Here is a 21292-nt window from a genome sequence, read left to right as displayed (position 1 = left end):
TATCTTGCTTGTGTAGATTTATCATTTTGTACCCCGTTTCCCTCCAATTCACTAACAATCTTCTGGTTTGTCTAATCTTTGTACACTCATTAGGTCCACCACGGTAAAAGCAACAGCCATACTGCCAGGTGCAGCAACAGAAAAACGAGTTTAGTTTGAAAATAAATTAAAAAGCCAACACAAATCAGAATAAAAGCTAAAGAAAGCCAGGAAATAATACAAAAGGTCAAAACATATGTACGAGGAAAACAAAGTATCTTAACCAGAAGGAAAGCAAAGAAAGTAGGTCAACAAAGGGATTGAAAAATGAAGAAACAAATCAATAAATACCAGTCCAGAAAGGGGTCTGAGGCGTTGTGACATTCACTGTGTACTTTGTTGCTGAGGAGGGAAACAGCTAGTGAGTGAGGCGGAACACAACACAAAGGATTTCATTCCAAAACGGGCTCCGGGGGTCCAGCCCGAAACGTTTACGTGGAAGTTTTCAAAGGATATATTGGAATGTAACCCTTGAGACAAACAGACACGGCTGAACATCGTAGACTCGGACAAACAAACTGAATACAAATCCTGTACATATGAAACGTCGCATTACTACTAAATTACAGTGACGTTAGACAGTTTTCAAACCCACTTTAATTTCTGCATTTCGGTGTAGTCGCATTCTAAGTGGACATATTATGCATCTTGAGGGCTTTTAAATGTGCTTTTGATCATCTTGGGATTCAATATTTCACATTTTCTTTCTTTAAATAATGCCTATATTTGAGAGAAACATAGAAGAAAAAAATACTTTAAAAACGACATCTTCTAGTGAGATAATTAGGCCTTGGAGCTTCAACAATGGGAACTAAATAAATGAAGCCCTTAGGCAACGTGATTGCTGCGCTAGTAGAGCCTTGCATTCATCGCTAACACAATTTGACCGTAGCAAGATGGTTTATGGACTTTAAGATTGTGGAGAAGTCTGCATTTTTACCTTTGATGCAACAATCGGGGGGAAATTGAAACAGAGTGATTTGTGAGAGATTTGCGAAGACCTAATAAACGTGTGAATGAAGGAAAATACAACTCCAGGTATGTTTTTGTTAAGGGGAAAGCGACATAACATGTATATAAGAAATGTGTAGTTATCATTAAGTGTTATTGAAGATATTTTTGAATACAAATTAACTAGTAGATTAGTAAGTAGGTAGATATGTTTAAGATGGAGAAATTAGAGGGGATTTGAAAACACTCAATCAAACAGCAAAATAGATTTTAGCATTTAAAATTTTAACATTCTGTTCTCCTCCAAAGGCAATACATTGACGCAATGTAACACAATTACATACGTATGGAACAATAAGGGCAAATATCATAAATGCATTTGCTGAAACGAGACACACATGGCTACAGCAACATTTCACAATTGTGAGTGACAATTCAGAAGGGGCTCTTAAATTCATTAGAAAGATTGGAAAAAGTGCTACTCAAAAAATCAAAAAATCCAACTGACGATAATTACAAAACAAAATCTTAACACATTTAATCAATTCAAAAGAGATAAATGGAATGTGAACATGCTGAACTTACGCTGCGATGGAGAGGTTGGCAGCAGACAGTGGACTAACTTCAGCCACTTCTTTAGCCTTTTGCAGAGCCATTTTCTGTGTGGCCGCCTCCTCCTCCTCCTGCTCGTCCTGCACAAAAAAACCACAACATCAGCAAATATTAGACAACAATCCAGTCCAGCTTGGCCCCAATGGCGATGGTGATGATTTACAGATTTAAAAAGAGCACAGGAGATCTCACAACTCTACTTATGACGTCACAAAACTGGGAAACTTGAAATGCAGTGTTTTTGTGAGGCTCAGGAAAAGACATTATAAACAATATTGAGACACGCATAATTGAAGCTAAATACAACTCCAGGTAAAGTTTTGATGAAGGAACAACGGTATAACATGCTCAAAAAAGACAATTCTGCATAATATGTGTCCTTTAAACGATGTTCTTCTTGCTCAAAAACATGCATCCTGACCCTCCAGTGGAAAGGTTACACAGTGCACTTTTAAATAGTGTGTAGAATTGCCCATAGTTCACCTTTGTCAGCTCCTGTGCATTGGCCAAATTGTCCACAGCGATGGCCAAGAATACATTCAGCAGCGTGTCTGAGCATGCTCATAGGAAAACAAGCGGAAATGTACACAGTGAGCGGCTATACGTCTGAACATCACATTGCAAGGTTATTATTGTGAGTATATTGTACTTCAAGTATTATTCTCTGTGGTATACTAGTGTAATTTTGGGTGCAAAAAGGATACAGTTGCCAAAAAGTGTGAGAACAATGAAGAAGATAGAGAAGGCCATGCCCTTGTTGACGCCTCCCTGAGACTGGATGCCGTCGTACATCACCATGTTCCAGTCCTCACCGGTCAGGATCTAACACACACACATAAGTTGTATTAGTTCATTTTGATTCAATATTGCTTAAGAAACATACTGGTAAATACATAAAAGGGTAGACTTTGAAGAGACTTGTCTAAAATAATTGTGATAAAAGCAAAGATTTTCCATAGAGAAGATGAAAAACAATAACACATGTAAGTTACTGTTTACTGTTTAATTTTTAAAAAATGTTTCTAGTGCTGTTATTCGCAAATATTCTGTTATCACACAACAGCAATTCGAGAATAAAAAATGAGCGATTAGACCAGAAGAACATAGTATTGTAGATGAAAGGAATAATGTGCCTTTTTTCAGGTACTTCATACCATAATACTATACAAATTTGGACTATAAGCCGTTACTTTTTTCAAACACTTTGAACTTCGGCCTAAACAACGATGCAGCTAGATTATAAATATTTACGGGCTAACGGCCTCTAGGGGCGTTCTAGCAGGAAGCGCAAGAGTTTGACACACTGAAGAAGGAGACTTCGGTGGAAGCGCAGAAGCAGAGCCAGACGTGGAGGAAGGCAGACACAACAAACACACAGTTTTATTACAATCTGACTCATATTTACAGAGAGGGTACGGCCTATATCTGTAAGACATTTTTTTTCTTTGATGCAGATTTTTTTTGATGCGGCTTACATTCAGGTGCGCACAATAGTCAGAATTTTACGGTAGATGATCATTATACATTTTGCTTATCTTAAACCGCAATGTTGATCTTAAACAGCTGGATTACAGAGATGGGTCTGTTAACTTCCTGTTGAACACCATAAAACTGATCAGCCTGATTGTGGCCTTTCACCGTAACAAGCAGCAGATTGTCATTTATGTGTTTGTTTGTTTTTGACTTCATTTTTGGAATGGGATGTGGGTGGAGATAAGGGGTAGGCAGGAGCAGCGCTGGAGTCGAAGCTGAAGTACAATACAGGATTACTCAAACATGCAGGAATCAATCAAAAGTCACTTAGGCTATTTTGATTCTACGCCCCCAAAAAGCAGAGTTAAAAGCCCTGCTGGTGTAAAAGTCCCTCTGCTCACCTGGAAAACGGTCATTATTGCTGCGGGGAAGGTATCAAAGTTTGTCGGAGGAGTGCCACTTTCAAAATTAAATCTAAAAGTAGAGAAAAGCGAGTTAGGGTGAGGACAACAGGTCCTGAAAGTAGTGCATGTCCATATATATATTTAAGTTTGCACTGACTGTCCTCCAAAGAGCTGCATTCCCAGCAGGGCAAAGACCACGATGAAGAGGAAGAGCAAGAAGAGCAAGCTGATGATGGACTTCATGGAGTTGAGAAGAGACACCACCAGGTTTCTCAGAGACGCCCAGTATCTGAAACACAAGGGCAGGTGGAACTTGTACTGACGGGTATATGTTCAATGGCTAAATACATCATTTCATAGAATTATAGTTTACATGTTTGTAAAAGGTGTTATTATTTGGAGCGCTATACTGTATTAATAAAATAGATGTTTAGAGATCCAGGCCTGAAACATAATATTGTAAATTAAAGGAGAAATGTCATGCCTTTTTTCAGGTACTTCATATCATAATAATATAAAATAATACTATAACATTCTGAAAACAGTCTTTTCTTTGGTCAATCCAACACTTATACATAGAACTACAAACTCAAACAGCTGATGAACTAATATATCTGTAGATTTAGTAGCGCAAATTAGCATGGAAAACTGCAAAAAATAAATAAATTAATAAACAAAACAATCAGAGTGTAAATTTAAAAAATAACAGAAATTGACATCAACTAAATATAAATACAAACAAAATCATGGCATTAAATAAAAAATAATTGCAATTAAAAATTTAAATTAAAATTAAAACATAAAGAAATAAAAAGTCCCGTTGGTCCAAAAAAATGTATCAAAATTTCAATTTCCAAATAAAGTCTGAATGTCAGGCCCAATTTGAATCTTAGAGAGAAGTGCAATAATAATATATGATTAAAAAAATTAAAAAATACCCCAGATTACAGGAAATGTCATGTGTTCTGTTCCAAATGTCCTCCTCCAGACCATATCTAAAAGCTAAACTCACTTGGTGACTTTGAAGATCCTCAATAACCTGAGAGCTCGCAGCACGCTGATGCCGAAGGACGTGCCCGGCTGGATCATGGACCAGAGAACCTCGAATATACTGCCCGAGATCACCTGGTGTGAGGAGAACAGCGAGGTTAATGCTCTCCTTGATTTAATTGGTGACATATTCAGTTATCATTTTCTGGCTTGTGTGTTTGGGACTCACTATGCAGTCGAAGCAGTTGAAGGAGGAGTTGAGGTAGGCCTGCTTCCCCAGACCATACATCTTTACCATCATCTCAGTCAAGAAGATCCCCAGGAAGAGGAATTCAGCATAATCTAAGAGTGGGAACAAGCACAGAGGGAGGTTAGAGGCAAGGTATAGAGTATAATAGAGCCAGCAAATAGGAATCATTAGAAGAGAACAAAACATGATTGGTTCAATCTTATTTTATGTTTAATAGCTAGCCTTGCTTAAATAACTTCAATTCAGATTATCTTTCTGGATTTGATCAATTTTAATCACTTGAGGTTTTTCTCACAACAAAACAGAGCAACAACATAACAAAAACAAAAAGTACAGGAGTAAAAGTAGAAAATAGCAGAAATATGATTACTTGAATTTAGGATGTTTATTTTAATGTCAGAAGGTTTACTTTTTCTTAAATTATATAATTAGTTTCAATATATATGTTTTATTGCATTCATTTCTATTTTAATCCAATTTGTTTGCCACTGGGATGAGAAATGTTTTACCCCATTGTTTTTGTTTTGTTTTTTCTTTTTCAAGTCAGAAATGTCTTGAAACCAGTGAAGTATTGTACACAAGAAAAGCAATTCAATCTTATTTAATAAAAAATATTCAAATTCAGATTAATATTCTGAATTCAAGGCATTTCAAGTGAGGCTCGATATTCAAACATTACTGTATACTGATGTCAAATTTGTAAAAGTGATTATTTTTGTCTGCGACAAGTTGGCCACTGTCCAGGATGTACCCCGCCTAAGGCCCGAAATCACTGGGATAGGCTCCAGTCACCCGCGACCCCAAAAGGGAACAAGCGGTAGAAAATGGATGGATGGATTATTTCTGTGTTTTGCGTTATTTTTAGCAGTGAGCACTTTTACCACCACTGTGACAGACCGTGGTACTTTGTGGAACACGGTATCGCCATCTAATCTGTGATCAACAATCGGTCTTGGATTATTTTACTGGTATCGAATCCTAGAAAAAACGAATAAAGGTCTATAATTATATGCAGAACGCACTCAGCGGCCTCATTTTGACCCTTAGAGCTTACATATCTGTGCTGGGACCAAGCTAATTTTGCTACAGCCTTTTTAAACACTCAATTCCTTAAATATTTCTACTCCTAATGTGCTTATAGCCTTGAGGAGGCGCTCCCCCTCCCACATACTCACAGAGGAAATCGGACAGGGGCTCCGGCTGGTCGTAGTGGACCACAGCTACACACATGGTGTTCAGGCCCACCAGGCACAGCACGGTCCAATAGAAGGTCTGGGTCTTTACAACGCGACGAATGAGGAACCGCAGCCGCCTCTCTCGCCTTTTGAAGTCCGAGCCTTCCAGTTTGGAGCTCTTCAGGCTGGCACGGGCAAACGGAGAACCTGCAAGGTAAAAAACAGGTAAACATGAGCAGGGATGTCAGGAACTGTGGTTCAAGAAGTTTTTAAAGGTGCGGTACCTGACTTTTACGGTGTCGAAAACATGAAAAGCACAACTAGATCATTTTAAACTGTTTACAGCAGTCTAAATTTACTGCTCACTTATGTAATGCATTCTAAGCATCCACTTTATTCACCATGATGAGGCTAATTCTGGTATATTTACAGAAATGTTTATTAATACACAGTCCCTGAAATAAATGATTATATAAATACATATTCTGAACGGTAGAGTTGCTTTTACATTACATCTGTGCTGGGAAAAAACTGATTTGGGTACAGCCTCTTTAAAGCTGATTGTGAATGTTTTTAAAAGCATTTTTTAAATGTATCTTATAAGTCAAAAAAGGGATATTAAATATAAACTGTTAGCTCTTTATGACACTCTATGTATTCTTCTTGTCCCCATGGAGCATTATTGCTTGGCCTGGAATGTTCCACAGTAAGGCATTTTAAAACGTATTCATCTCCATGGAGGTGACAAAACCATGTAAGTAATTAGTAACATCAGTATTAAAGAACCAAGTACCAAGAAGATAATTCAGGTAACCTTATACAAAAGATCATCTGTGTGTCGCTGTATAATGCTAAGTCACAGGAGCAGCAACACCTATTTGAATCATTTACATGGAAAGTAGAAGAAGAGGTGGTGCAAAAAATAATTCTTTCATTGTCAGTCAAATGACAACAATGCAAAGATGACTAAAAAGCCAGGATAAAGGATAAGGTTCTATTCCAAAAGTACAGTTGCGTCTTACCCACGAGGTCCGCCTCCGCTTCCTCAGGGTTCAGCAGCTCGGCTTTGCTCTTGTGGTTCTTGGTGGCTCTCCGGCGGGACCCTGAAGTAAGCATAGACGTTCAAAAGTTTAATTCATTTATTACAACATACAATTAATGCAGTGTGTTTCTAAAGAGCAGTTTTACCATCGTACGCAGCGTCGTTCCCATCATCAGCCAAAAGGACCTCCTCTGCAAAACAGAAGAGAAAGATTATGTCAACGCAGGAGAAGCTATCTTAGAGCATAACCCAGGGAATTAAACTTGTAGTCTTTATCCACACTATGCAATCACGTCCTTTTAATACTTACGTAACATTATTTTATCACTAAAACAAAGTCCAGATTTGTTTTTTGTTGTTGTATTTCTTCACAAAAATGATCTGACATTAGCTAATGGGAATGTGACAATAACCAAAATGTTGTGATGTTGTGATATTGTATCTACGGAGTATCCCGATAATGATATTCACACAAAATTATGTCAATCCAACAGAAATGTGCATTTCTTAATATAAATTATATTCATGATATTAAGATAAATATATATTAAGATAGACAAAAATATATTTTCTAAATGTTGATATTGTTAAAAGACTTACAATAACTTGTCTTTAATACATTGTTTCGTTACAGCAACAGCTAAACAACTTAATATAATAAGTCTTGTCAAGGCATTTTAAAAGAGTAAAGTGTCAAATCTACAATTTTATTACACTCTTCACAATATGGTAACATTGTATTATTATATTATCGTACTGTGAAATGAATATTGTGATAATATTGTACTGTGAGATTGTAATATCTTTTCATCCCCATTAGCTAATGGCTACACAAGGTTAGATTAGCCTCTGACAGCTTTAGCCTGCTGATATAATGGGTTTCCTTCACTAATGTGGGCGTCGCGTCATCAAAATCAACCTTGCATTATTTCATCTTTGAGGTCATTTTTCCTACCATCTTGAACATTCAAACATGCTTGACCGCTGCAATAGGAAGAAAAACTGTGAACGATACCATTCCTGTGTCAACCGACGGTAAGAAGAGCACACTTTTTACAAGAAAAACTGCTACTTTCAACCTAAACCGCAGTGACTCTGTGTCGTTTCCAAAACTGTCTAAAAACCAAAAAGACCAGGCTGTTTCTTGGAACAAACTTGGAGCAAAGCCTAAACGATACAAAGATAACGTGAAGTCACCTAAAATACAGCTCACCAACAGATTTTTACCACTTTCAGAGATGGAATTAAATGAAAAAAGGAAAGATGACGTGACCAAAATACAGCGAGGAGGATCTGTGCCAGGAGCCAAGGTCAAGATTGTTTTAGTTGGGGACGGCGCGATAAGTCACGTGACACATGAAAAGATAAACACACATTCTTTTCCAAGCGCCACTGTTTCTGAGATAACGTCACTCCTTCCAAATATTATGGCTAAGCATGGAGGAGCTAAACAGCTGATTGTGCACGTGGGTGCAGTGGACATGCGGCGGGAACAGACTGAAGTTTTGAAAAAAGACTTCTTGAAGTTATTTGACGTGCTTGATAAAATGGAAATCAAAACTTTCATAAGTGGACCTCTTCCAAACATCGACAGGAGGATAAACAAGTTTAGCCGGCTTCTTCAGCTGAACACATGGCTGTCCAAAGAGTGTTCCCCGAGATGACTACACTACATTGAGAACTTCTATCTATTCTGGAAACGAGAGGACCTGTTTAAGAGAAATGGCCCCCACCTATGCAGAGGTGGAGTGAGGGTGCTGACAGAGAACCTGCTCCACGCTCTGAGGCATTGGACTGGGCCTGGACAGGGTCCTGAGCAGATAGTTAGAGAAGAGAGGAATGAGAGAAGAATTCCTGCTCCCTCAGCCAGAGACCGAGCCAATGTTTCAACATCAAAAGCACCACAACCTCAGCCTCCACCAAAGGATTCATCAGCAGCTGCTCCACCACCACCAGCAAAGGATTCAGCTCCAGCTGCTCCACATTCACCTCCACCGCCTCCAGCAAAGGAACAATCTTCAAAGGCCTTGGACCCATCTGTGACAAGCCCAACAACATCCCTGTCATCGCCCCTGCCTTCACACCAGCCCTGGGTTCCCCCTGCAACATCTACTCCCACTAAAGATTCATCATTCTCCTTCTCATCTCCACTCTCACCCATGGGCCTTCCCAGCCATTTTGAAAGTCTGATCAAATCAGGCACCAGTAACACCAGGGCATGTGTGTGCTCCACTCACGCCCAATATAGCAAGGGCTATGCCGACTACACCAACAAAAGCCCCACCACCCATCCCCCCTCGCCTCTCACCTGGTCCCAAACTCTCCTTGGCTACAAAAGCCCCACCACCCATCCAACCTCGCCTTTTACCTGGTATCTCCCATAGCTAGGATGCACTGGGTCTCAGCGTTGCCGGGACTTATTGTCACATTAAAAATCAAACCAACCCGGGGCCCTATGTAAAAAGAGCCCCCCCTAGTGCTATTTCTGTAGTCACATCATCACACAGATGGAAAAACAAAATGCGAGTCAGGCCCAATCTGAGAAATGTGATTCATATTCCCTGTGAAAAGATAAAGCCCAGTCCCACTGAAACTAGTCTGAAACTTGCTGTGCTAAATGTCAGATCCTTATGTAACAAATCTCTCTTAATTAATAATTTTATTTCTTCTTATAATCTTGATTTTATGTTTTTAACTGAAACATGGCTTGACAAAAACACAGGAAATGTAGTTCTGATAGAATCTGCTCCACCCAACTTTAAGTTTGAATCTGAAACACGAGAAAACAAAAAAGGGGGTGGAGTCTGTGCTGTCTTTAGAGATGAAATAATTACCCGCAGGTTGACTTTTGGGGTGTTTTCATCATTTGAGTATGTATCCTTTAAAATGGAGCTAAAACGGTCTCCATCCATTCTCTTCATTGTTTTATACAAGCCTCCCCAGCACTGCCAAAGTTTTATTGATGATTTTACTGAGATGCTTTCAGTCATATGCACAGACTTTGATGGTTTGGTCATTACAGGTGATTTCAACGTGCATGTTGATAATATTTGTGACAGAAACGCTAAAGAGCTTGATGCTGTCCTTGAAACCTTCAGTCTTACTCAGCATGTGAGAGGCCCCACCCACAGCAAAGGACACACTCTAGATCTCATAATTACAAAGGGGGTAAATATTTCAAATGTTAATGTGATCGATGTTGCTCTGTCTGATCATTTCTGTGTCTTCTTTGACCTGTCTGTTTCTCCCCAACCTCCGGTTGGTCCTGCAGTTGTTCTGAGGAGACACATAAGTGATGGCACAGGTGCACTGTTTATGGAAATGATAAACTTTGAAAATGTCTCATGTTCTAATGTAAATGATTTGTTGAACTCTGTTACATCTAGTGTTTTGAATGTTCTGGACACCATCGCCCCTATAAAGGCTAAAATGGTTAAAAATAAGCAGAAGGCGCCGTGGAGAAATGATGATTCGGTCAGGGCACAGAAAAGGGAGTGCCACAGGGCCGAACGGAAATGGCGCAAGTCAAAGCTCCAGGTTCAAAAAGAGATTTACAAAGAAAAGCTGAACATGTACAACCTAATCTTATGTAGAACTAGGGAAAGATATTTTTCTGAAATAATTGGAAGCTGCAGTAACAACTCGCGTGTCCTGTTTGCCACAGTAAACAGATTAACAAACCCTCCAGCTCAGCTGCCGTTAGAACTCATTTCCACATCCAAGTGTAATGAGTTTGCATTATTCTTTAATGACAAAGTTCAGGGCATTAAAAATGCTATAAATCCCACAATGCAAAAAAATACCCTAAAACCACCAAGACACTTAGAGCTAACTCACTTTGCACCAGTAACTGACAAAACTGTCCATGAGATCATCACCAGTCTGAGTTCATCTACATGCTGCCTTGATGTGTTACCCACCAGATTTCTAAAGTCTGTGCTGAACAGTTTGTTAGCACCATTCACTCACATAGTTAACATGTCGCTTCAATCTGGAACATTCCCAATGTCTTTGAAAACTGCGGTCATAAAGCCTCTCCTAAAGAAGAGCAGTCTTGATGCCGCAGTACTGTCATTACCTGCCCATCTCTAATCTGCCATTTTTGGGCAAAGTCCTTGAAAAGGTTGTTTACCAACAGCTCACAGATTTCCTCTTAATAAACAACTCATTTGATGTTTTTCAGTCAGGTTTTAGACCTCATCACAGCACTGAGACTGCTCTTGTCAAGGTGACAAATGACATCCGCCTGAACACTGACACGGGCAAAGCCTCAGTCTTAATTCTGTTAGATCTGAGTGCTGCTTTTGACACTGTCGATCATGGGATCCTCTTACAGAGACTAGAGGACTGGGTGGGCATCACTGGCACTGCCCTAAACTGGTTAAGGTCCTATCTGGAAGACAGGAAGTACTTTGTTGAAATTGGTAGCTGTGTCTCAGACCACATGACCCTGACCTGTGGAGTGCCCCAAGGGTCAGTCCTGGGTCCCCTTCTGTTCAACCTCTACATGCTGCCGTTGGGTCAGTTGATACGCAGTGAAAATGTGTCCTATCACAATTATGCAGACGACACTCAGATCTATGTTTCACTATCGGCAGGTGACTATGGACCAGTAGATTCACTCTGTCACTGCATCCAACAGATCAGTTTGTGGATGCAAAACAACTTTCTCCAGCTGAACTCAGACAAGACTGAAATAATCGTTTTTGGCCCACAGAAACAAAGAGAAAGTGTTAGCGGTCACCTCCAGAGTCTCGCTCTAAAACCTACAAACCAAATTAGAAATCTGGGGGTAATAATGGACTCAGACTTGAACTTTAATAGCCACGTCAAATCAATAACATCAGCAGTTTTTTACCATCTAAAAAACATTGCCAAAATCAAAAATATAGTGTCAAAACCAGATTTAGAGAGACTTATCCATGCGTTTGTCTCCAGTAGATTAGACTACTGTAACGGCCTGCTCACTGGCCTCTCCAAACGAGTTGTAAAACAGCTGCAGTACATCCAGAACGCTGCTGCCCGGGTCCTGACTAGAACCAGGAAGTATGATCACATTAGTCCTGTTCTCAGGTCTCTGCACTGGCTCCCTGTGGCTCAGAGAATAGACTTTAAAGCAGCTCTGCTTGTGTACAAGTCTCTCCATGGCCTAGCACCAAAGTACATCTTGGATATGTTAGTGCCATATGAACCATCTCGGACTCTGAGGACCTCAGGGACCGGCCTCTTGCTGGTGCCCAGAGTCAGGACAAAACATGGGGAATCTGCGTTTCAGTTTTATGCAGCTAAAATCTGGAACAGTCTTCCTGAAGATGTGAGACTGGCTTCTACTCTGACAACGTTCAAATCTAAGCTAAAAACAGTTTTGTTTAGCTGCGCATATGACTGAAAGGATTTTTTTCTTTGCACTCTTCTCTTTTGTTTGTGATTTTATTAGTTTAGAAAATCAGTTGGATTGATAATTTTGAATTTAGTTAATTTTATTGTATTTCTGTTTCTGTAATTTCTTTGTGATTTGAATGCATTTTTCCTGCTGTGAAGCACTTTGAATTGCCTTGTGTATGAAATGTGCTCTACAAATAAACTTGCCAACGTGGCAGCGAGTGGATGCTAGCTGTAGCTTTGTGGCGCTCGTCTGTGGCAGGTACATACCGGCTTTACAGATCCACTCCAAGTAACCGTTGAGCTCCCTCTCGATCTGCTGCTGTCTGCGGAGCTTCAGGAACTCACTGCGGTTCTCCACGCGCTCTCTCTCTTTGGCAAACTCCCTACAAAGACAATTGCAAATCCATGTAATCAAGGTGTATGCATGTGTAATCTTTAAAAGACAAAGAGACATCAGAAACATACTTTGGGACCACGCCTACTTAGCCTTAAAAAAACACTCTATTTTTAAATCTATAAATCTTCCCCAGACTCGTTCTGAACATTTCAAAATCATGTTCGTAATAACAGCATGCTTACGTTAGCATTAGCATAGTCGGGGGCTTGCTAGGTTTGTCTCCCCTATGTAATCTATTTTTAAATCTATAAATCTTCCCCAGACTCGTTCTGAACATTTCAAAATCATGTTCGTAATAACAGCATGCTTACGTTAGCATTAGCATAGTCGGGGGCTTGCTAGGTTTGTCTCCCCTATGTAATTCACTCTGCAGTCAGTAGATGGAGCTCGAAGAACTGAAGAGGGAATTTTCTAACTAAAATGTATTGTATGATATGTATACTTATTTTTAACTTCTAAAACCAGAGCTGCAAATGTAAATTATGTGTGTCCTTAATGTGTCCTTTAAGACTGGAACGTCATAATATCATAAAATTGTGAAAAGTCCCGTTGTATTTTGTTAATCATAAAAGTATCTTATCTTATCTTAAACTTTCTTCTCTCATTATTATACAATTGTCATCAAACACCTACCCTGACAGGACACCCAGCACCAGGTTGAGCATGAAGAAGGAGCCAATGATGATGAGGGGGATGAAGTACATCCAGTTCCATGCGCTCCCTGAGGCATCGTTGCTCTGGTGTGGAGAACAAAGGAATCACAGGTAAACAGGAGATAACACAAACTCGACCTAAAGCGAGTAGGCATTTACCTGATCTGATTTCAATTCAGTTATTGTGACATATATAGGCACTTGTTCTATTCTTCCAAAAAGCATGACATATGAATTTTATTAACTAATATAAATGATCTAAATAATAATAACAAGACATTTCCCATGATTGAACAGCCCTGTAAACATCTTTAATACGGGTCCTTGATGTTGACTTGAGGGTGAAACACCTTTTTTGGAGTAATGGAATGGAGGAACATGATCCCATTGAGATTCACAATATTACACAGTGCTACTTGAATGTAATTAGCAAAACGCACAAAAGCTAAACCGACTTTTCATGCTTCCAACTAGATTTGGAGAAAAAAGTTTAACCTTATGACTATCTCCACGTATAGTAAATAAAAAGATCAAGTACACAAATGCACTTTACCTTTTACCTACCAGTTTTGAAATTGTGTTAAACTTAGCACTGTCAGATGGTTTGTCAGTGTAGAAAGTGATGCATTAAGATGGTAGTCGTCGTGCAATGGCAACGCTAACATGAATTAGCCATAAGTAAGTCATCTCAATAAGGAAATGCATAAGTGCGGCTGTATTTTCCTCCTCTCAGTAAATAATGTATAACAGACTGCTTAGCCCCACCATCTTGCTCTCCTGTCTCTAACACTCATTGAGGTTTGGCTGCAAAGATAATACGCTTCGGTTGGCCTTTTTGGTTTAGTATAAACCACATCACAATGCTTTGCGTCATAGGCCATTTAAAATCTTGATCATATAAAAAAAATAATTGTAGAGGCAGAATATATACATCGCCAATAGATATACTGTATATTTATCATTTATTAGTAATGTTTTATGATTCTTTGTGTACTGTAGATTAAATAATATCCATAATGTATTCCCATTTCATTCAGATTAGACTAATTCAATTTTTTTATTTTTTTTAAATCTGAAATTACAGACGTGGGACCAAGTCCTTGTTTGCAAGTCTAGAGTGACGGCGGGTGTACACCTAATGCGAGGCGGGTGCGTTACACTGACCTCAGAGCACCGCACGCTCTGGTCCGCAGAAGGACTGTGGAAATAAGTCTATATTTCCTGGACACTGGATAAGTCTTTTTCAGCAGTTTTCGGGCCATTAGACAAGTAGTTATCTGTGTTATTGCGTGCTGCGTTGGTCAAATACACAGCTGTACCCTGTCGTTGGTGTAACAGGCAGCCCGCAAAAAAAAACACTCAAAATATGTGCCAAACCCCGCCCATATGAGGTATAAATCTGGTGTAAGTGCCAAGACATTGGCCTCACGGCTCAAGTCAATGACCAACAAGGCCAAGTCAAGGTCTAAGTCAGCTTTGAGTTTCAAGTCCATTCAAGTCTTTAGACCAAATTTCAAACAGTTTGTATGTTTTGTAATTTGTATGATTTTTGTAAATGGCCCTGGTGTCAAAAGGAGGACATGTTCCAGTTTGTTTCTGTAAAATTTAGCACTGAAAGTACATCTATCTATCAACTGTATACAAAAGAGGCTTTCTTAATAAGTTCAAGTTCATATCTCTGCTTTGTAGAGCTTGGGAATGAACGTCAGTACGTTTACGACCAGATGTGCAAAACATCCATTGAGATGCATTAGTCTTTTCGTTTAGTATTCAGCATCATAAAACCTCTATTGGTTTAACATTATGCTAACTGAAAATCCCCTGAGATGTGAAGACAATCCCAAGCTCTATTATACTTGACACTAGCTATTGATCTTCTTCAAGTCTAACCTTTCTATCCTCCAAAAGAATCAGTAATGCCACACTGAACCCAATGCAGTGCTGCTGACTGTATTTTTTTCTGTTTTTTTAACATTAAACTTTTATCAAGCTCTTCCCAAGCAGCTGCAAGAATAACTCAGGCTGAACAGGCCTTTTTAAATATAGAGCAGCTTCGGGAAGAAGGGACAGGCGGAAGAAGGAGGAGAGGGGCACAACGCGATCAAGTTTAACTCTTAGTATGTTAGCATACGAAGGAGGAAGTTTAATGTTAGCATTTTTAAAATTATTTCATTCCTGTGGTCTAACATGTTATATTTACTCACGTGTGTGACCAGCTTTACAAAATGTCACTTTCTGAATGACAAAATAAAGTTAAATGTGACAAAGACAGCTAAATAAAATAAAAACATTGGCTGTATATTGAACAAAAATACTCAATTTGCTTCAAAGATGGTCGTGAGTATCACTATTTTTGATTATATTGTGACCTGAATAATCATGATTATCGATTAACTGAATAATCTTGAGATCCCTAGTTAGCATTTGAAATACCACAATTGTTAGCGCTTGAAGGATAACATTTAATGGTTAGCACACTAGCATTGGAAGAATGAAGTTTAAATGTCGGTGTGTCAGCATATTAGCAGTTGACAGCTATCATTGTAAATATGTTGTTCATCTATTTTTGTATATATTAAGTATTATTAAGTGGTGGTGGCTCTGATTACTTCTACAAGCACTATTAATTATGCAAATAGCCTAGTACTCTCACACTAATAAAAATAATTAGCATGCTCTTACTCCAAAGCCTACCACACAACTACCACATTACTACTAGCCTACTGCTACCTCAACTACAACCACTAACCACAACCACAACTAATAAAGGCTGTGTCCAAATGTCCACACTAGTCCCTAACCCTTCGTCCCCTACATAGTCCTGCACTCTTTAGCAGACTATAGTGCACTCAATCACAGACACAATCAGACAGCTCACTATTTTCTCCTCCAACTGGAAAAAAGTCAAAGCAAAACTCTGGTTAAAATGGATCTCACATGACGCACGGACTGGATTATTCAACTTTTTAGCTGCTAACGCTGCTAACACTGCTAACGCTGCTAACGCTGCTAACGCTGTTAACGCTGTTAACGCTTGCAATGTAACGGTTTATTTAAGTGTTTTGTTCATATTATCGAGTCAACAGTGCTTTGCTTTAACAACACATCCGTCTGCTAGTCTAGTGACCGTTGCTGGACACTACTTTTCAAGGTGCATTGTGGGAAATTGTAGGGAATAGTGTGGGTATTCGGACCCAGTCAAAACAACCACGACTCATTATCAGACGTAGTTTCTTGCATTAACCACAGAAGTATTAGAAAGAGATTTGTGCGTACATAGTAGAGCAGGTCGGTCCAGCCCTCCATGGTGATGCACTGGAAGACAGTGAGGATGGCGAACAGGATGTTGTCAAACTGTGTGATGCCATAGTTTGGTCCCAGCCAGTACTTCCTGCATGTGGTGCCCTCCGGACAGAGGCGCGACGGGGCCTCGGTCCCACACGGGTACTCCTCTCGGATCTCAGCTGGAGACAAGGCAGGGGATGTTCATATTCATTAGGCTAGATAACAGTCAATATATATATATATATATATATATATATATATATATATATATATATATATTTATTATTTAATGTTAGCATGTAATTCTTTTCACACAGTAGCGTTGTAATTTTATGTTTTGTCAAAGTAATTCAGCCCTGATTTCTGTGCACACAAATAAAATAAAAGTAGTGTAAACCTGGCTAAAAGGAAAAACATTTGAAGTCAGTGAACCTTAGGGATGCACCGATACCACTCCGATACAGCTCCGATAGCACTCCGATACTTTTCCGATACTTCTCCAATACCGCTCCGATACCGCTCCAATACCACTCCGGTTACTTCTCCGATACTGCTTCGATATGTAAATTGGGTATTGGTTCCATGATATCAGTTCATCCCTGGTTGGGCCTTTAATTTCCCCATGTGTGGACAATAAAGGATTATCTTATCTTATCTTGAATGTACAAGACTATTTACAAGCTGAATGTCTTATAAATGCTTGAACGTTACTTGCAGGATCAATAAAAGTTATACAACACAATATGATCTATTTTGTCACCCTGTGTTTTGAAGGGGAAACAATGTAACAGGCAGTGGTTGTTTTCAGGTATCAAATGGGTACAGAACTGAAAATGCGGATCGGCGCATCCCTCCCTGTTCTATCATCGCGTTTCTTGTGTGTAAAATAATGGTCTACGCTTGTGATTTTTTACGTAGCACCAGCAAAAATATGTCTTCTTTAATAACTCAGCATTGCCGTATCCTCCACACATCAGAGAGCTAAGTGTGTCTGTCTGAATGATGAAAAGCTCCGCGGTGTAAAAGGACCGTACCTGTTTGATTGTCGAAGCAGGTGGTGTGGAACTTGCCCATGTAGAACTCCAGGCCGATGATGGCGAACATGAGGATGGCAAAGAACAGCAGCAGGCCGATCTGCAGCAGGGGAATCATGGCCTTCATGATGGATTTGAGCACCACCTGTAAGCCTGCAGCACACAACATGCACGTGTCAATCATCAACATATTACTATATTAGAATGACAGGCTTCCGTCCACATTCTGGGTCGTTCTGAGAAATTAAATATGACTTTTCGTGTGGGTGATATGTCTTAAAATGTCTGTAATTGAATAAATGTAAGATGAAGTTAAATGGCCTACAATGGGAAATTCCAGGCAAAGCAATAAGAGACAAGAAGTTGCACCAGAACTTTACAGATTCAAGCAGAAGTGTCCAAACCACTGACCAAATGTGGCCCTCAAGACCTATTTTTCTTGGCTGTCAGGCTTCTTGGTGAATTGGCATTATCCTAAGTACATTTTAAAATCTTCTACCATAATAACTTCAATTACTAACATGTAACTAATAACACATAACTAATAACTAATAATCACATGCAATGGTGTCACATTCATGTGCATGTAACTGATGAAAATGGAGTGTTTATTTTGCCATTGTTATTGTTATTAGTATTATCTTGTCTTATGCTAAGCTGTTTTTATTTTATATTATATTTTATTTTTATCTTTATTTATTTTTCCCCTCCATTCCTTATTAGGAAAAGAGAGGTTTTGTCTATAGGAGTTTTTGTTTATAAGAGTTCTTCTATTAAGAGTGTTTAAAAAATTTAAAAAAGAAAATCAAAATGCACCAAAGTCCAAAATCCACAAATGTAAAACCTGAAAGGTCGAGAGTGGGTATAGACAGTAGGCACATGTCAAGAGCAGGAAGTGAACCCACAACGCCGTAGTGCACCGCTCTTAACCACTGCACCACCAGCTAAACACTGTGTATATCGTTTTTAATGTCTTTGTATGTTATGTTGACCAACTTGCCAAGTCGAGACCTTTGCATTTTTGCAGTTAAATTAGTAAAGTAAACTCAACCATGGACCTCTGACCTGCACCGACCCTAGAATATTGTATTGTCACGTGAACACAACCTATTCTGACATATTTATACTTTATGTGTTTATGTGTTATGGGACTGTTTATATGATGAGTGAGGCTCTTCAGCGGTGTGGTGGAGGAGCGCTCCTGCCATTGTGACCAAGTGTCCACGCCAACCTGCTCCCTGGCACATCATGCAAATGGTCTCAATACAAAACCAGCTTGCACAATTTTCAATATGCAAATTTTGTAGCTAATTCATGCGTTGTAAAGTGTAAGTATTGTCATTTTCTTGTAATGTTTAAAGGAGACATATTGTGCTTTTTTAAGGTACTTTTTAGTATTGAACTATGTCATAAGAAAATGTTGTAAATAGCAATATTAATCTAAAACGGCTCAGTTATAGAAACAGATTGATTGACTTCCTGGTTAAAATTGCAGAACTGATAAGCCCCGCCTCTTCATAGTGATATTTCATTGTGGTAAGCAGCAGATTTTTATTTATGTGCTTTTATTTTTTGAAAATTAAATAGCTACAGTAACATTTTAGAACCTGTACGTGTCACTCGAATGGATGAGGGTGGGAATAGGTGGTAGGTGAAAACGACAACATATTAAATGTAATTATCATCATATTTAGAACATAGCACTTATTAGGGGAATGTAAAATATCATAACAATACTCAATATGCTGCATGTTGAAGCTACAAAGTCAAAAGGTGGATGTTTATGCTTAATATCTATGCTAAAACTCAGGCAATCCACATAAAACCAACAAAAAATGCACAAAGTTTAATAATAATATTTAAGACACCGTCTGCTTGGAGTTGTATTGTTTAGGCACATACATTTTCAATTTTTGTGTGTGGTTTAAAAAAACACCTGGTGACAGTTAATCAATGAGATTTTTTTGCAACCAATTTACGGTACATTCCACATTTTTTGCCATTTCTGTATTTGTTGTAATTGTGTGTGAAAGTTGTTTAAAAGAGTTCACTCACTTGGAATACCAGAGACAAGTTTGAGCGGCCTGAGCACGCGCACCGCCCTCAGAGTCCTCAAGTCGAACTCCGAGCCCACCGTCGACAGGATCCTGCATTACACAATTACACAATTACACTTGGTCATCAATAACAATCACGCAAAATTGTTATATTGCGATGTAAAAAAAAAAAAAAAAGAAATCGTACAAACTTATGTTGAAATTGTTTTGTTACAGGCAAAAGGGTAAATGGCAGCGGAAACAACATAAACCATGATTTTGTATTTTTTTTTAGTGAAGCTCACATGAAAAAAAATCTAATTCAATATAATTTTGTGACTGTTCAACAATAAAATAGTCCAATATACATTTTTTTTTATTCGACACCGATATCCAACACATCTTGCTTTCGTGTCCGATAACAAAGTACTTTTTTTAAACCTATAACACAATAATAATTGCGATGTACTGCTACATCAAATATCACAATGTACAATACTATTGAAGCTGCTTTATGCCGTAGACACGATTACTCTTGAGCCACAGAATCCAATTAAACCTTTTCTAAATGTTCACTATCTTTGAAAAACTATCTGTGCAACAACAAATACAAAGCCGGATGAAACACAATAGTTAGAATCTATAGTTTGACCCTCTAACGCTCAGATCTTTTTGTGTTATATAAAATAAAGCACCGATATATTTATTGTCCGTCACCTTGACAAACGAGTCTTGTCAGAGCATTGTTAGAGAAAGAAAAGCATTTCTACAGTAAAAAAGAAGGTTTAAAGTTGAATTATTGGTCACGACATGAAATGAAATATGTCAATTTAAAGAGACATTTCCACAGATGTTTTCAAAAATAAATAAAAACATACACAAAAAAATCCTGTTGTAATTATCTTCTTAAATAAGTCATGTGTTTGAACCTGGTTAAGTTTTTATGAAGTTTTGACACAATTTAATGAGTAAGTAAAATGAGGGCAACAACTTTAAATGAGTAAACTAATATAAGCACAAATTTGCTTGTTTTCTCTTTTTTTTCTTCTTTTTTAAAGCACTTTTAAGACATTTACTAGCATTGATAAATGGCTTATATACCATATAAATGTTACTAAATCATGTACAAAATGATTGTAAGAGCATTAATACAATGCTTACTCAATAAACAAGTAATAAATGCTTGTAAATGACTTATACATGCTTGTAAATACATAACTAGTGCTTATTAACACCTTGTAACGAGTTTACTAAGGAGTTATACTTTGATCATGGTCTAAAACACAACAAAAGGAGGATTATTAAATCCAAACGCCCAAAAATAATGTAATCAATCAAGACGCCTTTATGATAATGGATTTAAAAGGTGTCAGTGTACAGCAGAAATAATGGTTTGACCGGTGGACTTCTAAAACAGCCGTTCCGCCGCTTGAAACGCGTTCGGCTGTAAGAATCCCCGTCCCCTCCGGCCGTACGATTATGTCCTCCTCTTGTCCTGAAACACGGCTCCTCTGGTTCACTTGTCAGCCACATCGATCGCTCGGCTCTTAGAGGATTTACATAAGG

The 21292-nt window shown here is 38.6% G+C and overlaps 1 protein-coding gene across 12 annotated transcripts in view; it reads right to left on the bottom strand.

Annotated features, from left to right (window-relative positions):
- Positions 1 to 21292, bottom strand: part of cacna1aa (calcium channel, voltage-dependent, P/Q type, alpha 1A subunit, a) — a 130762-nt gene that overhangs the window by 64903 nt on the left and 44567 nt on the right. For 11 of the 12 annotated variants that reach the window (XM_072442477.1, XM_072442485.1, XM_072442487.1 and 8 more), the window contains exons 4-19: positions 19746 to 19837; positions 17691 to 17843; positions 16648 to 16835; positions 13352 to 13455; positions 12589 to 12704; positions 7083 to 7127; positions 6917 to 6997; positions 5895 to 6101; positions 4699 to 4811; positions 4492 to 4604; positions 3637 to 3768; positions 3477 to 3549; positions 2307 to 2424; positions 2086 to 2153; positions 1576 to 1682; positions 331 to 381 (exon numbers count right to left, since the gene is read on the bottom strand). In XM_072442477.1, coding sequence (XP_072298578.1) covers positions 331 to 381; positions 1576 to 1682; positions 2086 to 2153; positions 2307 to 2424; positions 3477 to 3549; positions 3637 to 3768; positions 4492 to 4604; positions 4699 to 4811; positions 5895 to 6101; positions 6917 to 6997; positions 7083 to 7127; positions 12589 to 12704; positions 13352 to 13455; positions 16648 to 16835; positions 17691 to 17843; positions 19746 to 19837 — 1761 coding nt within the window. The remainder of the gene's footprint in view (positions 1 to 330; positions 382 to 1575; positions 1683 to 2085; positions 2154 to 2306; positions 2425 to 3476; positions 3550 to 3636; positions 3769 to 4491; positions 4605 to 4698; positions 4812 to 5894; positions 6102 to 6916; positions 6998 to 7082; positions 7128 to 12588; positions 12705 to 13351; positions 13456 to 16647; positions 16836 to 17690; positions 17844 to 19745; positions 19838 to 21292) is intronic. The other variant, XM_072442488.1, reaches the window with a different exon arrangement.

The sequence above is a fragment of the Eucyclogobius newberryi genome, unplaced genomic scaffold (genome assembly GCF_026437365.1).
Source record: "Eucyclogobius newberryi isolate DKJ021-1_F unplaced genomic scaffold, fEucNew1.0.hap1 SCAF_13, whole genome shotgun sequence".
NCBI lineage: Eukaryota > Metazoa > Chordata > Actinopteri > Gobiiformes > Gobiidae > Eucyclogobius > Eucyclogobius newberryi.
The sequence above is the reverse complement of the archived record's forward strand: the minus strand, read 5'-3'. Positions and strand labels throughout refer to the sequence as shown.